This window comes from Tachypleus tridentatus, chromosome 12 (genome assembly GCF_004210375.1).
Source record: "Tachypleus tridentatus isolate NWPU-2018 chromosome 12, ASM421037v1, whole genome shotgun sequence".
Classification (NCBI taxonomy): Eukaryota; Metazoa; Arthropoda; class Merostomata; order Xiphosura; family Limulidae; genus Tachypleus; species Tachypleus tridentatus.
This window is the reverse complement of record NC_134836.1, coordinates 116406361-116430696: the sequence shown is the minus strand read 5'-3', so window position 1 is coordinate 116430696 and position 24336 is coordinate 116406361. Positions and strand designations below refer to the sequence as shown.

At 30.1% G+C, this 24336-nt stretch overlaps 1 protein-coding gene across 1 annotated transcript in view; it reads right to left on the bottom strand.

Moving 5' to 3' along the window:
* Window positions 1-24336, bottom strand: part of LOC143235738 (uncharacterized) — a 61416-nt gene that overhangs the window by 28720 nt on the left and 8360 nt on the right. Inside the window, 13 exon segments of the mRNA XM_076473944.1 lie at window positions 1400-1633; window positions 3382-3424; window positions 5498-5592; window positions 8869-9017; window positions 9263-9491; window positions 10437-10589; window positions 11179-11295; window positions 14820-14949; window positions 16922-17061; window positions 21654-21716; window positions 22359-22426; window positions 23191-23275; window positions 23901-24014. Coding sequence (XP_076330059.1) covers window positions 1400-1633; window positions 3382-3424; window positions 5498-5592; window positions 8869-9017; window positions 9263-9491; window positions 10437-10589; window positions 11179-11295; window positions 14820-14949; window positions 16922-17061; window positions 21654-21716; window positions 22359-22426; window positions 23191-23275; window positions 23901-24014 — 1620 coding nt within the window.

Genomic DNA, 24336 nt, shown 5'->3' with positions numbered 1-24336 from the left:
CATAAAAGTTCTTTAAAAAATGAAACCAACAAGTTTTAAATTTGTCTTCCAGGACTCTAAGATTATGTAGTTTTAGAAAATAATTTATTTGGATATTTTCTAAATTGATCATTATTTAATGTAGTCACATCCAATAAGAATCTTTCACCACCATTGCAATTTTCATTTCAAGTATAAAAATGCTATTTATTAACTTATATTTTTCAAATTTCATTTGCATAATCTCTGGAACCTCCTAAATGAATATCAAATGCTTTAAGTAGATGTTTATATTTTATTTTCCATTTTCTCTATTACTTTATTAAATCTAGATATCAACAAATAGTGCACTGAAATTTAAGAAATGGAAACCTTTTCAATGTTCACAAATTAAAAACAATCTTTTTTTCACATGTACATAATTTCACGTCTTTATCTTTTCACTCAGTTTATTTTTAATTTTCCTTTCCAATTCTCTTTTTTCCTTGATTCAGGTATGCCAACCTGTTCCTGCCAATGTAACACCATGGTTGTAACTGTTATTACATGGCAAAGATGATCCAAACTCTTTCACTAACACTTGCACAGGTGAATGATGCCATCTTGCTTAGACATTTCCATAAGTGGAACTACACCAAGTTAAATGTATACATTTATAAAATTTTCAAATACGTATTTATAAACACAAATAATACAGAATTAATTAAAATATAAATGTAACACATAAACACAATCAATCAAACTGTTTAGTAAACTAATACATAAGGTGAGAAACATTTGCCGAGCACTAGGTACACTTCAAGAGAACAACAAACTACACTTCTTACCTACTATCTCATACTATAAATCCATTCACTGGTAGAACTTTAACGCTACAAATGAATAGTTGAAAATCTCTTTTCGTTGGTAGTAAGCATGATATTTGACTTCAAACTTTTACCTAGCAATGCAGCTTTGACTCTGGAAGTAAGAGTGGCTAACCTTAAACTTAGAAATGTAAGAACATAAAACCTCAAGAAATTCTTGGAAGTTTTTCAGACACTAATGGAAGACAGATGGAACTTCCATTTGATGTTATATTATATGTATGCCAACAGTATTCTCTACTCTTCTCTATTCTCACAGTATCACACATAATAGCTGGTAAAGTTTAGACTTGTAACTGCAAGCAGACCACATGACAGCAAAAGATACAGTTTTAATAGCAGTGTTTTTTAAATGTTTCATCTTAAAACAAAGGAACAAAACTTAGATCATATAAAACTAAGTTATACTTAACAATAATGATTTCATTAAAAAATTCATTCATATTAAAGTAGTTTAATTCAATTTTTAATATAACTCAGTAATACAAACAGAAGGGGTTTAAAAAATAGAGACACTCACACAGGATAAACAATTTCTACACTATTACACCCACCTGTTTAGATTTCAGCTGTGTATACTCTGATTCTAGAGTGAGAAGTTGTTCCTTCAGATTGGTGTTCTCCTCTTCATATACCAAAGCCATACAAGACTGTTGCTGCAACTGTTCCGATAGTTCAAAGTTCTTTGCTTTGAACTCGGCAAGTGACTTATTGCTTTCTAAAAATATTGATTGAGCATCCTTAGCAGTTCTTTCCAGTTGAGAAATGTATGATTTTAAATTGCTGACCTATGGCAAGTGTGAAATAGCAAGTTAGTCTTCTGACATTAAGTACCGAGAGATTCTGCATAATTTGTATTTAAACATGTAAAAGCATTTATGAAATGTGACCAATCTTTTGTTTCTCAGCAACACTTCTAAAATACTCTTTGGATTTGTTTCTCAAAGCAAAGTTGAAAACTTACCAAGCATCAAAAAAATAAACTGATGAATTAGCATCAAACTGTAGTTGTACTTACAATACTATGACAATTTGTTATTTATATGTTTAAGAATCATAAAGTGGTCCAGCACCAGGAACAGTAGTAGTAACCAAATAGCTACATTTTTCATAAGACATTTACATTAAGCCTACTGTATTTTTTAGCTTTTAAAATTCTCAAAAATTAAATGAACAATGCCTTACCTAAATATTATTCAACCACTACTTTGTTTTTGCCCAACTGATATGATGAGTTCCGGATTGAACAAAATGCATCATTGGCAATGGATATGGCAAACATAGCATAGTTGAAATACTATTATTATACACTAACTTATTGAAATCCCCAAGGAGCTGGATAAAAAATGCATTATCAAAAAATATAGCAGGCCTACTGCTAACATCTTATGATAAATATAATTAATTATTATCATGCTTTGCAGGCTTGGAAAAAGCATTCACACCATAATAATGTTAGTAACCAACTAAATAACAGAATTATCAACTTCAATAACTGTAAATAACAGAAATGTTTTAATATTATCAAAGGAAACAGAAGAACTATTTACAAAAATCTAAAATCAAAGTTTCTTTGGATCAAACTGGAGTTATATTACTTTAAACATTGGTAACATCAGGACAAGCTTCTAGAAAACCATATAATTGGAGGAAACCTTGTATTAAAAACAAATGGTCTTAACACTAATTTTATTTAACCCTTTCACTGCAAAATTAATTTTCAGGCCTATTCCCACAAAGTGGAAATTATCCACCAAAAAAATAAAAGCATGAATTTCATCCTTTGTTTCATTTATATCCAAAAGTAAAATATCAAGAAAACTGTACTAGATAGTGAAAAATAATAATAAAAAAACAGTGTTCATGTAAAAAGCATAGTCACAACTAATTCAATAAGACTACAAAATCATAACAGAATATAAAAACAAATTATTTAAGTGTCAATATACAAGACAAAGGAACTGTCTTATACTTTCTACATGTGTTCCAGCAAAGCCATGGTAAAAATGAACTTCATTAGGTAAGTTTGGGGTAAATACGAATTTTGTAGTCAATGGATATGAATGATTATATGGATATTTCCAAAGTACAGAGCTAAAGGGTTAAAGAATACCATGACCTTTTAAATCTCTCAATTAACTGAAAGGTTTCTGAAGTTGACTTATTTACAATTGTTGAAATTATAGCAAGGTTAAAACAAACAAAAATACATTATACAAATTTATTTGACTAAGTATCTGTATATCATTTTATGTTAAAAAGTAATTAATAATCAAACAACTTCCTAAGTAAACAATTGTCCAAAACAGTAACCTTGAAACTGTTTTGGTAACATTTTAAAATGTCAGTATCCAAAACATGGGTATTTATATTTACAATATCATCTGCACTAAATGTGAGGAGACAGAGTTAAAGATTTATTTTCTTATTAATAACACAGTGAAAACATCTAGGATTAAAACACTTACTTCACAATTTTCATTGTGCAAGTTATCTTCACTACACGTCTGAACTTCTAAAGACGTAAATTCTTTCAATTCTCTGTACTCTCTCTCTCCAAGTCGGAGTTTCTTTCTTCACTATAATGATAGATGTATATGCAAAGATAAGAAGATAACAGGAATATACTACGTAATACATCTAAAAAACTTCATTACACAATCAACTAGAAATCTAGAGAAACAAAAGGTTAATTCATATTCATAATGTACACTCTTAAATTTAGAAATAAAATGTAATTAGCATGAAATCCAGCTGACATTTTACAATATCAATTATAAAATTCCTTTGTGGTTACAACAGTTCCTACAAACGTCATTACTATAAAGATGTCTGACAAAGAGAGGTAATGTGTTGCATGTGCAGAAATTATTACAAACGCGATACAGTTTTCATAAAGTGGTGCATGTGAAGACATAAATACCGATATACCTACAAATGTGATTATCACTTGGATATACACAAACACGCAGCACAGTTTTCCCATCCAGTTGCTATGATGAGCTGACTGAAACACCTTCAACCAAGTACGGTATATTAATTTGGGTGATCCATTAAAAGACAGTTTTAAAAGATTTAAAAAGACAAGCAATGGGACAAACTGTCCAAGCAGTAGCTCCATTTCAATGTCATCTCCTCAACTGGTGCTCAGATGACCAAAGAGGTCAGAAACAAAATGAATTAAACCAAATTCAAACAAGTGATGTTTAAAGAGAACCACAGCAGGGGCACCCTTTCATTATAAGAAAAGTTCTATGTTGCAGCACAAAATATGTTAAAGAAGCAGCCCAAGCCCCTATTTATAAGATTACGTTTTAAGTCTAGAATTTCCAGTTACCTAAACTACTTCTATGTGTAGCCTCTAAACTATCCAATGTTTAAATTCAGGATAATTGTCATTAATCAACATTCATATGAAAGCACTCCTTTCCACCCCCAGTATATTCAGTCAAATAACAAATCAATTGTTTTCCTCATATGCTTGGATATTTATTAGTTTGCCTTAAATATATCCAGACATTAAATTTTATCTTAACACATTCATCAAATTTTGGATAAAAACATAAAATCTAATATTAGATTTTCCCAAGAACAGCTTGAAATAGTGAAAACCTGGAAAGAAATTAAACTGTTGTTGTAATTGATTAATTAAGTATTAAAGCACATAGCACGAGAAAAGACTATCTGTGCTTAGCTCACTGCAGGTATTGAAACAGAGTCTGCAGACATATTGTACCACACGAGATGTCACTTTTGCTCAAAAATTTTATGAAAAATATGAAAAACAATACTTTGTACTAATTTAATAGATACATAAAGTTTTTTACCATATTATAAAACAAAAAGTTTAATTTATTTTAATCTCAAATGTATTTATTATATTTTTCTTTACCTTAGACCTGAAAGTAGGCTGGTATATTGATAACTGTTGTTACTGCTGTAAATCACTTTCCTCTTAGAACAGACTAACAGCAGATTACAGGAGTACTAATTAGACTTCTGTTGTGGTGTTAGAAGTTAAACATAAAATAAAACTATGTTGAAAAGTGTTTGATGCACAATGTCGAGTAATTATAAGTCATGAAGAATGAAGGCAGAATTCTTACAGCAAGACTTGATTCCTTCTGGTCAGAAACAAATGTAGCTGAAAAGTTGTGACATTCCACATCCTCTCAATGCCAAACCAATCAGAATATTAGATCATAGATATGTAAAAATCTATTTCATGTGAAAATCTTAATACTGACCCATAAACAAGATAAGAAACAATAGAACTTATCCCATGAAACAGTAGATAGTTTTAATTACAAGACCTTGCAACACAAAGTAGCACGTGAGGGTGAATCGGTCATGGCCTTGACTAGATTTATTATTCTCCAAATAAGAACTTTAGAAAACATGAGAAAATATAAAAGCCAATAATTTCTCCATTTCCTCTTACCTTATCAGCTCTTTAGGGTTAAGTCACTTCAGGCAAATGGTTTAACTTTCTGAGAATATAGCTAACTCTTGAAAAGCAATAATATCACAGTCAATAAATTAAAATATATATTTTATTTTCTTCAGTGGAAAAAAAAAAATCCTTGTGTCAGTGACACCAGGACTTCATCCAAGTAAGAATTTCAAAGAATAAAAACATTTGTAGAACTCACAGCGATTCAACTTTCCAATTCAAATGATTAATTTCAGATTTCAGAGACACTACCACATTCACTAGCTGCTGTTCTTCAGTGTTTGTATGACTAACCTTTAAATAAAAAAAAATAAACCATGTATCTTTCAGTGTTACATTCACCAACTTATAAAACAAAGTAATTCATAAAAAACTCTTAGCAGCAGTAAAATGTTAGGAACTTTAATGTTGTTTCCATATTTAAACCTTTAGTCATATACATGTAACAAACAAAATCACTACAATCCTATATCTAGCGTATAACTATACAGTGTAATACTAATATAAACACACACCTTAGCTGTAGTTTTGTATATAACTATACAGTGTAATACTAATATAAACACACACCTTAGCTGTAGTTTTGTATATAACTATACAGTGTAATACTAATATAAACACACACCTTAGCTGTAGTTTTGTATATAACTATACAGTGTAATACTAATATAAACACACACCTTAGCTGTAGTTTTGTATATAACTATACAGTGTAATACTAATATAAACACACACCTTAGCTGTAGTTTTGTATATAACTATACAGTGTAATACTAATATAAACACACACCTTAGCTGTAGTTTTGTATATAACTATACAGTGTAATACTAATATAAACACACACCTTAGCTGTAGTTTTGTATATAACTATACAGTGTAATACTAATATAAACACACACCTTAGCTGTGGTTTTGTATATAACTATACAGTGTAATACTAATATAAACACACACCTTAGCTGTAGTTTTGTATATAACTATACAGTGTAATACTAATATAAACACACACCTTAGCTGTAGTTTTGTATATAACTATACATTGTAATACTAATATAAACACACACCTTAGCTGTAGTTTTGTATATAACTATACAGTGTAATACTAATATAAACACACACCTTAGCTGTAGTTTTGTATATAACTATACAGTGTAATACTAATATAAACACACACCTTAGCTGTAGTTTTGTATATAACTATACAGTTAATACTAATATAAACACACACCTTAGCTGTGGTTTTGTATATAACTATACAGTGTAATACTAATATAAACACATACCTTAGCTGTGGTTTTGTATATAACTATACATTGTAATACTAATATAAACACATACCTTAGCTGTAGTTTTGTATATAACTATACAGTGTAATAATACTATATAAACACATACCTTAGCTGTGGTTTTGTATATAACTATACAGTGTAATACTAATATAAACACATACCTTAGCTGTAGTTTTGTATATAACTATACAGTGTAATACTAATATAAACACATACCTTAGCTGTAGTTTTGTATATAACTATACAGTGTAATACTAATATAAACACATACCTTAGCTGTAGTTTTGTATATAACTATACAGTGTAATACTAATATAAACACACACCTTAGCTGTAGTTTTGTATATAACTATACAGTGTAATACTAATATAAACACACACCTTAGCTGTAGTTTTGTATATAACTATACAGTGTAATACTAATATAAACACACACCTTAGCTGTAGTTTTGTATATAACTATACAGTGTAATACTAATATAAACACACACCTTAGCTGTAGTTTTGTATATAACTATACAGTGTAATACTAATATAAACACACACCTTAGCTGTAGTTTTGTATATAACTATACAGTGTAATACTAATATAAACACACACCTTAGCTGTAGTTTTGTATATAACTATACAGTGTAATACTAATATAAACACACACCTTAGCTGTAGTTTTGTATATAACTATACAGTGTAATACTAATATAAACACACACCTTAGCTGTGGTTTTGTATATAACTATACAGTGTAATACTAATATAAACACACACCTTAGCTGTAGTTTGGTATATAACTATACAGTGTAATACTAATATAAACACACACCTTAGCTGTAGTTTGGTATATAACTATACAGTGTAATACTAATATAAACACACACCTTAGCTGTAGTTTGGTATATAACTATACAGTGTAATACTAATATAAACACATACCTTAGCTGTAGTTTGGTATATAACTATACAGTGTAATACTAATATAAACACATACCTTAGCTGTAGTTTGGTATATAACTATACAGTGTAATACTAATATAAACACATACCTTAGCTGTAGTTTGGTATATAACTATACAGTGTAATACTAATATAAACACATACCTTAGCTGTAGTTTGGTATATAACTATACAGTGTAATACTAATATAAACACATACCTTAGCTGTAGTTTGGTATATAACTATACAGTGTAATACTAATATAAACACACACCTTAGCTGTAGTTTGGTATATAACTATACATTGTAATACTAATATAAACACATACCTTAGCTGTAGTTTGGTATATAACTATACATTGTAATACTAATATAAACACATACCTTAGCTGTAGTTTTGTATATAACTATACAGTGTAATACTAATATAAACACATACCTTAGCTGTAGTTTTGTATATAACTATACAGTGTAATACTAATATAAACACATACCTTAGCTGTAGTTTTGTATATAACTATACAGTGTAATACTAATATAAACACATACCTTAGCTGTAGTTTTGTATATAACTATACAGTGTAATACTAATATAAACATATACCTTAGCTGTAGTTTTGTATATAACTATACAGTGTAATACTAATATAAACACATACCTTAGCTGTAGTTTTGCAATCTTTGATCATGGAAATTTAAAAAATTACTTTACATTCTTGTAATGTCTCCAATGAGTTGTTTAACATACAACAAGAATTAAGTTTAAACATACAACGAACGTTACTTGAAATGAATAAACCTCTGATAAATCAGGTTTAGTCTTCAAAAATAAACTTGAAAAATAGATTGCACATTTGTTAAAAATTATGTTTATTATTTGCAAAGGGTTATTAAATTATGCAAAGAGTTTTTAAAAAGTTAAGGTTAACACACACTCCAAAACATTGCATAACATTAACAGTTGTGTAAAAAAACAAAAAACATTATAACAGAGGTGAAAAAATTTGAAACCATATTTCAAGCTTGCAAGTACATAAAAATAGCACTTCTAGTGTGAAACACAAACAAAAATAATTTCATGTTTTTGCAACAACGCTCCATCTAGTGTGTGCTACTGAACTATACTAACAAGCTTTGGCTGAATGACAGAAGAAACTAGATTAGTTGAAAAGCTATTCACATATGCAGTATTAAGATTTTAACAGTTGCAGTTTAAATACCTAGAACAGAAGAAGCATTAGAAAACAAAGGAAAAATCAAGTTAATTGGAGCCTCCACATTTATCTCAAATTGTCCATTACAGATAAAAATTGAAAGGCATGTAAAAATAATGTTTCGGATCTCTCACCTCGGTTTGAGTATCCGCATCCTCAAACATGGGGACGTTAAAAACAACTTTCCGTCTCCTTTTGCCGACACCTCCGATAAGGGGAGATTCACAAAAATGCCTTTTTTCAGAAATTTGGAGATCTGCTTCAAAAAGTATTGGTGGTATACCTGTTGAGATGAACAATAAGTTGTTTTTGATATTCAGGTTTTAAAATTATACAACTTAAACATTTTGATTAATTCAAGTCATTACGAATATTGTACATTACATTCTCACACACACATGCACACATTTTTATTTATAAAATATTTAATAAAATTAACAAAAATCACAGTATACTCCAGAGCCTTTGAAATCTAAAAGGAACGACATTCTAATTTGACATGTAAAATGTAGAAAATTTAGAACTTACAATCAAAGCTTTTTGTAGACAGAAATGAACTGTTCATATCTGAGGGTGGAGACTCCTCTTCTAGTATATTTGGAAGCTCTTGTTTCATAAACATGTCAGATAAACAGTTCTCTTCCTTTAGTGGTAACCAAGGAATTACATCATCTGATCGTTTGGATGGAAATCCAAAAGAAGTTGATCGATTTCTTGTGATGTGTCCACCCCATGTCTCTCTGCGAATTTTTTTATGCTAATGCAGAACAGGAAAATAATGAAACAAGAATTTTTCTTTCACTGTGTAACCAAATAATAAACCTATATGTACGATAAGATTTTAAGTTGAACACAAGTGAAATTAACAAACCTATACACAGAATGAAATTGAGTGAAATGAAATACAATAAACAGGTTCCTAAGATACTGATTTAAAATTGGGTGACCATTTTGTGACACAATAATGTGGCAACACATAATTAAACTTGCACTGTTAGAAGCACAAGAATTGTCTTTCAATCTGTTTTGTAACTTTCAATTTGGTCTGAAAACAAAATTTGAAATAAATATATATATTTCAAATTTATATACACACACACACACATAACTTCACAGTTTTCAAAAACTAAAGTTCTCACAGAAATAATAAGAATTATCAGCAACTATCTGGCTTACACACATAATGGAAACTATATTGCAATGATTAGAAATGTATTAAATCTTTAAGCTAGCCAACAAACTAAGTCTAAATTAACTATGTACATTGACACCCAATAGCAGTGTTATGGTTATTTATCATAACATCAGTCTAACAAATAAATATTTAGCTCACCAAACAGATCATTTCAGTATCTATCCCAAGATATGAAATTCAAAACTTCCATACAAATGCACTGATGAAATACTGGAATATACAAATACTACAACTACTAACAATATCAAATTCACAAAACTACACTTATCTCTGTTCATGCTAACGTTTTCACTTAGCATTTCAAATAATTCATGGAACTACTAACACAACTTACGATTCTCCCTGCAAGTTCGTATCAAACATTTTGAAACTCTGTATTATGATTTACTACACACAACTTGTTTAAACTATAGTAACATTTTAAGAGATTAACATAATTCAAGTAACTACAATTTAATTTGTTACACTGACAACACCCCAGACATTAAACGTGTTACAGTATACTACCTTCGATGGGCCTTCAGAGGCGTGACTGGAAACCACAAACTTTTCTTTTAACTGTTTTATTTTTATTTCCAACTCTCTCATCTGTCTATCCTTCTCTTCAAGCTGTTTCTCCATGGCTTCCACCTCATGTACACGATTGTACTGCTTAGCATCCTGTAAATGTTTGAGTGCTATTAGATTTCTCTCAACAGACACAACTGTATTGTATAGCATCTTGTAAACGTAGACACTAATAAGAAGGTATTTATAGAAAAATACAATGTGTCATACATTTAGACCTGAAGGAAATTAACACAGGTAATCAGCATAAACAATCTATGTACAACATATCAAATATTAAATCCTCCAAAGTAATATAATGAAAAAAATATTACAACACAATATAACAGTTTTTTCAACTCTACAGAATACTAGATCTCGTAAGTACTTTAACTTAAATTCTCTTTTTATCAACTTACTTCAATTAACATGCTTCACTACTTAAAGAACCTAAGTTTATGTGCTATCTAATTCAAAGAATGTCACAAAATGGCAAACATTCATCACATGACAAAAACAAAAAATATTATAGACTTAGCAAACAATAAAACATTTTTATGGAAAAAATCCATTGACTGATTATGAAAAATAAATATTTTGAATACTGGTAACTCTGTTAAAATATGAATTATCTATTAGTAATTACAAAATTATGTATCACTTATGTAAAACAGCAGTGTACATTCAATGTTCATCATCTCACCTCTAACTCTCTGGTCATTTTTTGCATCAGTTTGGCATATCGTTTCAACATGGCAGCATCTGTCATCACTTCATTTACTACTGGCTTATTCTTGATACATTTTGCCCTGCTTGCAAACTAAATATATCCATAAATTTTAAACAAACTAAGACATAAAATGAAAAACAAATAAAAAATACAGTTCATTAACCCATTCACAATTAAGACAGAAAAAGGCATGTAAGGAGATTCTACTTCAACAAACACAATGATAGTCTTTGATCAGTGACCAGTTGTGTGAAGTATAGGTTTTGGAAATGTTCTATATAATTAAAGAATAAAAGTGATTGTTTGGTAGTATCTAGTAATAATAAAAACTGGTAACTAATTAATTTTAATTAAGTGGTCATACAAACATGAAAATGGTTCTTCATGTAATTTTATGTAATTAAAGATTATTTTACATGTTTTGTCAAAAAAGACAGTTTTGTGAACTAGAATCTCCTTACCTGCATGCATTTTTTTTAATTTATGTTGAAAAGTTTGGAATCAAATTGTAGATAATTCAAATTTTAATATATATGAGTGAATTTCTTCATTTAAAAGTAAATATTAAAGTAACATTTAAACATAAATTTTAGTGAGTCATGTGGTATGTTGAACGTAGCACTGTTTAAAATTAGATGTTTGTGTTGTCAAAATATTAAGTCTGTATCTTGTACAAATTAGAACTCAAATTACTAATCTTATCAAGCTAGAATATAAAATAAAAACCTTGTATTTTTTTTATTTTGCCGAGATACGACTTATGTAGTGAATCAAACTCAGTGGCCCTGTTCATCTCTCTCCACTTTTGAAGTATCTTGTATACACTTACTACAGTACATGGCATGTGAACAACCAATCAATAAGCTTAGATTGTCCCTAGTAATTTTCTCATCCATTTTAATCTTTGAAAAGGCTACCACGTTCTCGTGATCCAAAATTAAGGAAGTAGGTTGAGTCTAATCTGTTCAAAGTTTCATTTGTTTTTATTTTTACATTTAAATACAACTTACTTAATAAGATTAACAAATTATAGTTGAATTTTATGGTACCAATACAGTTACTTAATGTATATATATAAAACCTTTAAAAAGTGTGATATCCTCCACATGCAAAACTTTAAAAGGCTTAACAACCTATGTCCAGGACTTGTTTATTGTTCTGTATTTTATGATAAACAAGTTCAATAATTTATTTCTAAATTGTAATCTATAATAATCCGAACGTGACTGTCTATTACAAAATACTAGTCCACTAACACACAGCCAAGACAGGGAAGACTAAAGGTCATTTTTATATTACTGGATATGTAACACACGTGCACCATGTCAGTGCAAGAAATGTAATGTTAGGTAGACATAAGTGGAAGGTCAATATAATATAAAATAAATATATAAATGTTATAACACCTAGGTTACCTGGACTAAACATTTGTATTTTTGTTATAGTATAGCCATTTTGGCTTGAAAAAACCAAAATTTATATTTTTCTAATTTTTTTTCTTATGATTGTTACAAGGTTGGTTAAGTGACAGACTATATAATTAGAGTATAGAAAATAACAAAATATAGTCTTACTCAAACATTTCAAATGTATTTACAAGGTTTCAGAGATTAAAACAAATAAATTTGAGATTTTTTTGGGATGAAGTTATTTTTAAATCATAACATGAAGTCACTTTGGACTCAGACAGGTAACAAAACAGAAATCTTCAGTAAAAATATTTTATTTTAGAAAATCTGATTTTTATGGACAAAAAATTGTAATCTTTACTACCAAATTCTGTGAAGATACACAAGCTATATCAGTAGTAGTGCAAATACTTAATGTGAGCAAATGTGCAGACAAACTAGTGTATATTAATAAACCAATGTACACACACAATCTGGTATACTAGAGAAATAAATAGGGTAGTGTTATCTATTGAATAATTCCACAAACAAATCCATAAAAAGAATTTCACACATAATTAAGATTTAACAAATTATGAAACTTCAATACGCACAACCATTTCTTTAACTTTTATTTAAGGTACTCTCCTTACAAGGCCAGGACTTTCACTAGGACTGTACATTGTAAACGTAGTACTAAACAAATGGAGTTATTCAAAAAAAAAAAAATTTCCATAAAGGGTACCACTTTTAATATACAAAAACATTACAGTACAACCTGAACACTTTTCCAATGTAGTACTTCCAAATAAAAAAAAACATTTTTAGAAAATATATTTTAAAAAAGAAATTTCAATGAGATATGAAATACTAGTGGAAAACAACCATCCACAGACTGGCATTCAACCATACTAATGAGACAGCATACCTTGAAAAGTAAGTGTCACACTTTATTAATTAAAACCCATTTTAATAATAGGTTACAATCACCTCTAGCATTTATCACAATCCAAAATTTCCTGCCACTAACCACAAGAAAGCATCTTGTGGGAAAATGACTTCCAGTCCTCCCACAAAGTACCACGATATTTCTGAAACTGTTCCTTCTGTCTTTTAGCTGGCTTTTCAAGATGTTACTAATGGACTCAATAGGATTCGGGTTGGATCTCTATAATGGGTTGAACAGGTTTTGGTATTTTTTTTATCTCAAATCATGGCATGTTGCTTTACAATAACAGATGAACAGAAATCTATCAGTGCATGTAGTATAGCAATGACAAGAGTCTTAATTGTTACAAATGGACCAAGTCCAAGCTAGAACAAATCCATAACTATACTCTGCACCATCACACTTTGTCCTCAGGATAGCACAGAAGTCAAACTATGAGTATTTTCTTCAACCAAGTTTTCATGCATTCCCAGATTCAACAAGAATCTTAAGGACTGCAGTTTCTCGACAAAGTAGATAAGCAGACCTGAAACATGGATTCTCAACAGGGCTGTCAGTAATAGAACTAATACAAAATATACCACTTCCTTTGAGAAAATACTTCAAAATTCAAATAGACTGGGAAGCAAGTTTGATCAGCCAAGACAATATTTCAAATTACTGTATCTAATTGTTTTTCATTTCTTCAACACTATCCACAATAAATGTTAAAACAAATAGGCATACTTGAAACACTTGTATTCATAAACACTGATATAAAAACTATTCCTATACGTAAGCTTGTGTAGTCTTTTCCTCATGGCATCATGACTCCAACTGTCTGTTCTCTGATAACTGCTGGTTTGTGTGCACCCAAAGTAGTAACATACCACTGAGTTTACAGGCATATTAAATTGAACAAGACAGTTCCCCATTACTAGCAAGAGTGTGTGATCTCAATGATTTAAACTTTGGTAGAAGTCATCCACAAATTATCATTTCAATTTGTATAGACAATAAGAATACAAAGTTCCAAGCATAGAATGAAGGCACAATTTTCTATCTTATTAGAACTTGATGACTTAGTTTTCCCATTTTTAAGTGTACCAGAAATATTAAATGAACTATAAGAAAAACAGTAATTAAAATTTATTACATAATACTGTTTCTTAGTTATTAATCCACCCTCTCTAACAAACACTTCATAAATATCTTGGATTTGCTTACATTTAATGTTTTCATAAGTTTAAATAATTACAAATAAGACAGATTTTATGAATAACATTGTAATAACTTACTTTCAATGTTGAATGGGTTTGTTCCACAGTGGCAGGAGTGACTGTACAAATGATAGCAGTTCGAGCATTACCACCAAGAGAGTTCTGAAGAATTCTTGTTAACTTGGAGTCTCGATAATTTACAAACTGACTACATGATAAAATAAACTATAATTATTTCCACATATATCAATTATAATTTAATTAATTAGAAAGGTTGTAAAGAGTTTAAAACAAAATATCTGCTTGGTTACACAATCTCTTATTTTTTCAAACTGTTATTTCTTAATTATTTTAATTTACAGATTAAATGGGTTAAGTCTCTTTATACTTTAAATAACTCACTTATGTATCTCCCTCATCTTCTACTAAACTACATTCTCACTACACCTGAACATTGTTGTTTACTTTAGAATAAAAAAACTAAATGATTTGTATTTTGAATAAATATCATATATCTGAAAATTAAAGAAACGTATGTATTTTAACAGATCATTTTTATAAATCCTAATTCTGACCCTTAAAACAAACTTTGAAAATCCAGAAATATGGCAAGTAGAAATTTACAGTTAAAAATATTAAATGTAAGTTACTGTCATTAAAAGAAAAACAAAAGGGCCTAGTTATATTAACTTTACTCATATCTGTTGAGAGCAGAGTAAGTATCTGATAAATTAAGACTAAAAAACTACTGTTAAAACTTAAAAAAGGCTCTGGAATGTGGCCAGAATGGACGTACCAGCTTAAACTATCTCACTCTAAAGCTGCTAACAATAATTCTCAATAGAATAAGGCTGAGAACAGGAGATCATAATGGTTCTGGAAGAGGTCAAGGCACACGAAAGAGTATGTTTAGCCTTAAGATACCAGATGAAAAAGCCACAGAAGTGTGCTTCATAGGCTTTCAAAAATTTATCACTCTTAAGATCTTCAGCTAATGAAATAACAGCAGCTGACTGTGAAAGATTAAGTGGATATAAGAATCCTAAAAACTGTTAAAACCAGTGTACAGCAGGGACATATGCTGTCAGAAACATTATGTAATTCATATGCACAGTGGTTACGAAAAAGGTTACCATGGATACAGAAGGAATGAAGATCAATAGAAAGAAAATGTATAAAAATAGTTGTGTTGATGATAATTTGGTTAATCTGAGGAAAAGAAACAACTACTTTAAAAACTGGGAAAGAAGATACTCAATAAATGTAACCGAAACTAATACAATGGTAACTTCACAATCTGGAGAAGCTTCCTGAATATGTATTGTGGAGAAAGTAAAGCATTTGAACAAGAGGAGAGAAGTTCTTTAGGAATGAATATTAGTAGTTAGCTGAAGATTTAAAGAGAGATACAAATGGTAAAGTTGTATTCTTCAAGTCACAAAACTGTTCTGAACAGTTAGAAACAATTAAAATGTGATGTTAGAGAGAAAACACAAAGAAGTTCAACACACATTACCAAAAGTTCAACATTATGCAGGTATTGGATAATGCACATAAACAGACTTGAAGGGAAGCTAACAGATCTTATGATAAAGAAGAAGAGAATCACTTGGCTGAACAGGATAAGGAAACTGAATGAAAATGAAAAGCTTGAGTTTTGGAAAGCGTACACGGCTAGAAACGAGAATAATGGACAGCTAAAGTCGTTGACCCTCAGAATCGAGGAGGTACCATAATCGATTAATAACTCCAAAATATTAAATCCTTACAAGCCTCAGTACCATCACTGTCTTACATGAAGACCAAAATCCATACATATCCTATAACAAAATGTTACATGTAACATAAGTATTATTTTTATAGACCTAAGATTTCTAAATCCAGGTATCTATGAAGTTTTTATTTTGGGGGCATTAAAATTTTAATAAATTGTTAATAGACTCTTAAAAAAATATTTCACATATCTGTGATTTTAATTATTTAATTGGCTTTCCTTATCATTCACAGTACAACTGAAAAATTAAAAATACATTAGTAAGAGTTGCACTCGCACAAAATTAAACTTAATTTTATACCATACAGAATATTTATGTTATTAACAGTCAAATATCAAATTCCACTATAAATTCAAAAGACAAATAAACATCTTTAAATACTTAAAAAATGGCTTTATAACTCACCCTTCAGAACCTTCACTGAGTCGACTAATTACATGTCCTAACATCAGTAAAGATTTATTAATGTGTATGCCTTCACGAAATCTGTCTCCAGTCGCTCCTGTCTGGCCTGCTCGTTCTGAACCAGCAAGGTCAACCAAATTCTGGACAAAAAAAATGTAAGTTGGCATAGTACAAACAAACAAAAATTTGGAGGAAAACAAAAACGGGCAGAAAGGGAAATTTAAAGTATTCACCTAATTGTATGTTAGTGTCGTTATTTTTAAATTAAACAGAACTTTATGGACACAAGGTCTAAACAACCATGTCAGACCTCTAGGGTTCAAGTATAGCCATCCCTATTTTTAAACTCTTGACACCAGAGGGAGAGTAGTCAGATATTGAAACAAGATAACAGGATGGAATGTTACTTTTACAACTAGGCTACAGTGTCATTAAGTGGTATATTTCATCAAGTGATATCTCCTTAAATCATTCAACCTACAACCCAAAATGTTAACCTGGCCTACAAAATAATACCTGAAACTACAGAAAATTAGTAATAACCACTTGTCACGTAAATGGAGTTTTTATTTTTGTGTGAACATGTGGAAAAATTGCAGGTACATGTTCTAAAATAGATAGAAAACTCTTTGCTGACATATATATATACATATATGTGTATAAACGACTCGTTTGGGTTGAGAAAATATTTTATGCAGAGGAGTGAACAACGTTTCAACCTTCATCAGTCATTATCAGGTTCACAAAGAAAGAGAGAGGTAACTGACCAAAAGCTGACCACATGTTTGAAAGAGGTTGTGTAACTGAGTGTTGGAATGTAGAGGGTGGGCTGAGATGTTTGAACATATTTTATATTATTTATTTTATTATTATTAATTATATTTTTTAATATAGATATAAAGGTGTTACTTTGTATTGGTTTATTTTGGGCTTAAGTTGTTGTATAAGTAAGGCTTCTTTAATTTTGCATTTGTTTATGTTTGTTTCTTTATTTAGTATTTGAGTGTTTTCTATGTTTATGTTGTGTTTATTTGACTTGCAGTGTTCAAAAACATGTGAAGGTGACATGTTATTTAAATTTGGTTTCCATTTTTCTACTTGTTTCTCCAATATAGAAGTCATGGCAGTTATCACATTGTATTTTATAAATAATGTTGGTGTGGTGTTTGTCAGTGGAGTTTTTACATAGTATAGACCTCAGTTTTGTGCCTGGTTTTTGAATAAATTTGGTATTAACTGGAATGTCATATTTTGTTACCAGTTTTTGCCAAATGTTGATTATTTGTCTGCTGATGTCAGGAATGTATGGTATGCAGCAGTATGTGGTTTCCCGATTTTTTGATTCGCGAGATATATTTACTTTTGTTGGTTGATTTTGCTTTCTGTCCAGGTGTGTGCGTATAATGTTTTCTACGGTTTGTGGATGAAACTTATTGATGTTGGTGAAGTATTGTTTTATTTTGTCTAATTCATCGTTAATTTTATCTGGTGAGCATAGTTTTATGGCTGTGTTTATTTGGTTTCTTAGTATGTTGAGTTTTTGTTTTGTTTCACGTGCCGAGTCCCAAGGAATGTATAGTCCAGTATGGGTGATTTTTCGGTGGATTTCCGTTTTAAATTGTGTATCGGTTCTTGTAATTTTGAGGTTAAGAAATGATATTTGATTGCTTCCTTCTTGTTCACATGTGAAGTTAATGTTGGGATGTATAGCGTTAATGTGATTGAAAAAATTAAGTGTATGTTCTGTAGATGTGAATCCCGCAACCGTGTCATCTACATGTCTGTACCAGTATAGTGGTGGATGTAATGCTGTGTTAATTGCTTGTGTTTCAACTTGTGTCATAAAAATATTGACTAGAACTGGTGATACTGGGTTGCCCATGCTTAAGCCATTTGTTTGTATATAGTTGTGGTTGTTGAACATGAAGTTTGTCTTTACCGTGGTGAATTCTATGAGGGATGCTAATTGGTTGCTGGGAATGTCTATAGTTGGGTTGGGGTCTTGAATATAGAGTTCTAAGGCTATCTTGCAGGCTTCAGTGGTTTTTTTGTTGGAACTTCTGTAAAGAGGGATATAACATCGAAACTGGCCATTAAGGTTTCATGATTAAGTTGATTAAGATTAGACTTGAAATTAAAAGTCTTTGATAAATGAGGTGGCTGTTACATATTTGGAGAATGCCCATGCTATGTATTTACCAAGATTGTAATTAAACGATTCATACGTGGAAATTATTCGTCATAATGGACAATCTGGTTTATGAGGTTTGGGGATGCCGTATATTTGTGGTGTGCGGGAGTCGGTTTTGCGTAGGTAGGAATAAAGTGTTTGTGAAATTGTGTTGGCTTTTTTGATTTTTAGTAGTAATTTGTTCAGTTGCATTTCGTGTGTCTTTGTTAGATTTGTATGTATTGGTTTAAATTTGTTAGTGTCTGACAGGATGTTCTTCATTTTTTTGGATGTATTCATTTGTATTCATTATGACTATAGCATTTCCTTTATCTGCTTTTAGAATTTTAATGTTTTTGTCTTGTTTTAGGTTTTTAATGGAATTAATGTGTCTTTTTGTAAGATTATTTTTTAACTTTGTTTTGTGAAATTATGTTGATGGTTTTGTGAGAAAATTCTTTGAAAAAATCGTTTAAGATGTTGTTTTTAGGTGTTTCTGGAAAATATAAAATTTGTAATTTTACCTGGGAAGTTTTGCTGTTGGATATTAATAAAATTATCTAAGTTGTCTTCTTTCTGTTGGTTGTTTCCTTGTTTTTGTTTTCTGTAGAAAGTATCACAAGTCTCCTGGCTAGATTTTCTAAACATGTTTTGATTTCTATGGTTGGAATGCACCTAGGTGCTATTGCAAAGTTGAGTCCTTTGTTAAGTAGATATATCTCGTCTGTGTTTAATTGTCAGTCGGATATGTTAATTATGAGGTTAGTCAACGGTTTGTCATGTTGATGCCTTTTCTGTTGTTTACATCTTAATTTTTCTAAACAATTCCTTTCAGGATGGCAAATGATCAACAAATAATTAAAAAGTACATGAATTACAATTTCATTTCAGAGAAAATATGGTTAAGAAAGTTCCAAAAATAGAACAATTTTCTACATTATTAGAACTTAACGACATACTTTTCTGTTCTTAAGTGTATAAGAAATAATAAATGAACTAAGAAAAAAACAGTAAGTTTTCTTTTGCATAATTCTTTCTCAGTGTTAATCCACCATCTTTAATGAGCACTTCACAAATATCTGGGGTTTGCTTAGATTTGATGTCTCCATAAATGTAAATACTTACAAATGAGACAGATTTTTATGAACAAGATTGTAGTAGCAGAAGCAATACTGAAGACAAATTCCCTTTAACATGACAATTACTTGACAGTATTACCCTATCAACAAGTTTCTATCACACAACAGTTGACTGAATTGTTAACATTCTGCTGAATGAAAATATTAACTTTACATTTTTTGTTTAATTACTAAATAAATTTGTTTTAAAGTTTTGTTGAATAAAACTACTGCTGATGGTTTTAGTTAGTTGTATCTTTTTGTACCAAGTCACACCAAAAGTTATAAATAATGTATGTTGTTTGACTGATTTTACAAAACTATCCTTGTTACTACATGACTACAAACATTCCCTAACTGCAAATAACAATCATGTTAAGCATGTAGCTCTGATACAGCTCAATGATAAGAACAAATTTCTTTTTATTGTAATGCGACTGAAAAACATTATACACACCGCTAAATACTGTAAACAACTTTTTAATATTGTTGTAACTTGACCATAAGAAGCTGGTAAAAGACTACAGTCCAGTTCCTCGTTCAACCAAAGCAAAATAAATTAAAAAAAAAACCCTGCTAAACTACCGTACGGAAGGTTAAGAAATATTAGAAAACCCTGTTAATACTATGTCAATTCTCAATCTCCAATACCTCTAGTTAAACATTGTCTTATACTAAAACATTACAATACCTAAAGAACTCAGCAAATAAATACCTGTTCATTCAGGTATGAAACTTTCAATACATGTTTATCTGTACTTAGTTAGACATTCCCAAAAAACATAGGACATACCCAATCTTAGTGCTAATTTGTAAACCTAACCAAGTTAAATAGTGACAAACCTATGTGTACAGGTGCAAATCAGAGCGTGCATACTATGATAATTTATATAGTGACATTCAAGGTTGTACGTATTTGATGTCAGAGTTATGAACTGTTCATTTTACACAACACCACTGATTCAGCATCAGTTCGACAAAGTAAATAAAAACTGAATGTCTCAAGATCTTCTTAAACACAACACGTAAACGTGTTTTTTTCTTCACGTGAACATAATCTTACACTTCAAGTTGTCAGCCTACCCTAAGAGAATCAGACACCTTCAGTAAAAAATACTTTAACACATCTAATCTTTAGTATACAACAATTTACTAAATGTTTGCCATATTTTACATAAATATACGTAGAAAGTTCAAAATTACAGGTCAACATTCTTACTCCATTGCAGGTTTGTTCCAAAGTTTCACTTAATCAACTCTGCATAAATTCAGTTAAAAAATAGGAGGTTGTTAGTTACTTCTTCAGTATTATGGTGGTAAAAAAACAAAAGTTTTACTTTACAAGGGAAACCTATTTGGGTCTCTCATGTTTTTATATTAACAATTTAATACTGACTAACAAAACACAGTGGCTGCTTCATCGAAATATTAATTTAACACTGACCAACTGAGACACGTTGACCGCTTCATCAACATCTTCATCAACCCTCATCCTGCTCTCTATGATCTAAAGTTTAAAAACGGATTTTATAAAAATTAAAACATTCTCATATATGTATTACAAAAATACATTTCACAAAAATATTTTTGATGCAATATAAACGTATTTAAGAAGATCAAATATCTAGCAGTATCACACTGACTAACATGATTAAACAAATCAAAGAATAATAATAACTATTAAAATGTACGAGTCTTTTAACGAAGGAAAAGAAGGATTATTTGAGCAATAAAATATTCACTTTTGGAGAGCCACAATATATACATTCAATTTGTGGCACTGAGGATTTAGTTAAAAACAATTACTACAATATAAAATGTCTTAATAATTAATAGTGTCCCTAATTTTAGTTTTATAACATGAATTATGATAAAATTCTTCAGTTCTAAACAAGCATTTCCTTCAGCCTTAGACAACTTGATGAATATAAGGCAACTCATCGATAATTTATTTTTAAAGCATTACTATAAAGCTGTTCAATTTAAATTAAGAAAGAAGTACCAATTTCAGTAATACTGATGTAATGAAACCTGGAGGTGCGTACTAACAACTAAAACTTGTATAAAAAATTAATTGCTACTGACATTTCATCTTCAAACTTTTGAAACATTAAAACCATGTTAACCTCTGGTTTTATATCAAACTCACCATCCTGAAGATGGTATGTGAACGGGAACTTCTTTCATTCATATTGGTTTCACCAATATGACGATTTTCTAAAAGGAAAAAAGGAAGAAGTATATATTACACACAAAATATACACATCCACACATATTGAAAAGAAAAAAGTAATTTATTAAAATAAATCTGACTTATAAAAACAATCTTTTAACAATATTTTCACAAGCTTTGACTCGACTGACTTGAAGTGAAAAGAAAACATGAACTGTCTCATTAATGACAAAACAGTCCCACTGTCTAGAGTTCCCTAGTCCCCAAGTTTTGGGGCCAGTTCTACTGTCTAATATCTTTAGTACTCATTCTTGTTTATACAATTTGAAATTAATTGTGAAGGAACTATTCCATGTGAAGACAAAATGATCATAATTGCACATGAAAATAGAACTGTTAACAAAGCCGACCACCTAACAAGTGTAATGTGCTACCTCCACAGTACAACTGTTAAAAAAGCAACCATCTCATAAATACAATGTACTATTTACACAACTGTTAAAAGAGACAACATAACAAGAATAAAGTGACATTTCTATAAGTGTTAAAAATAAACCATCTAACAAATACAAAGTACTATTTCACCTTACAGTGAACATAATTTTGTAAACAGGTTGTATCAGGAGTCAAAGCAATTAATAAATGCATAGTTGTAGATTAGTGGTTCTTGAACTTGAGAAAAGAATACATAAAATGCTATACAGGAAATTCCTCAGATTGTACAGGACAAATTACTTAGTTTTTTTCACATGTAAAAAACGTGGAGTAATATTAAAAACTGCACTTGGCCTCATTTAATATAACCTACTTTCTCCTTTCTTCATTAACTCTATGATCTTTTCTTGTGAATTTATCTCGGCTTCTGTGAGATCTGCTACAAAAACTTGGCCATCCTAGAGAAAACAGAGGTTCACTTGAGAGCTGAGCTTCCCTCAATACTTGCCAAGATCACAAGAAGGATATCAAAATTACAAAAACATGAGTTCTTAGTGTACATCTATATAAAACTACAGCACTACTTTAAATTCCAAAAGCAAAATCTTCAAACTTCCCACCAAAAACATTACAAAAGAAAAATGTAATTATCACAAGTTCATAAAAAGTTTTAAAATTTTATACAGCAGTTCTGTTAATTTGCTTTGAGATTTTGTTTCAATTTTCTATATTTCAACTAAATGAAACAATTTCTTCACTTAAAGCACAATGGAACTACATCTGTATATTCATACAATGTAATTTTCAATTGTATAATGTTGAACTTGTCCATTTACTCAACAATAATAGACTGGAAAACAGGTTTTTTCGGTAATAAATTGAGAACTGAAATACATTTACAACTGTCCCTAAAAGTTAACATGGCACTGAAGATATTAACTTTTTGCAACACTGAATAGGTCACAACTACCTTCCTACAGGTACAACATCAAAACGTAGATCGTTACAAGAATATATTATTAATTTAACCAACTAGTAAAGTAAATGCTATAAACAGCTACTGTTATGAGATAAACAACTTACAGGAGACTCGTGTATTTTCAAATTTCTTGTTCGTGCGGAGGAAAGAAGATCAGATATAGTTTCATTATAAATCTCCATGTACGATACACGTAACAAAAATTCTCGTTCTGGCATCTGGAAATAGAATCCAAAACATAACAAATCTCACTTTTGTTACATGTGAATTTTCCTACTACTTCCTTGAATACTCTGACAATCCCCTAGCAACAGGAAAACTTAAATATGGCTGGCTTACACCAAATGCCAAAGGTCTCAAGAACTGTGTCAAGCTTTTGGGTGGCCTGTAACCGTAGCAACTTAGTTTCAAAGAATGATACTCCAGTGTTAAAATTTTATAATTAAACAAATAATTCTGAAAAATACTGAGAGTAAGACCTTTTTTTAAAAATTATGTTCTAATTAACACAAAGTTTTCTCACAGATGTTGGAAAGTTTT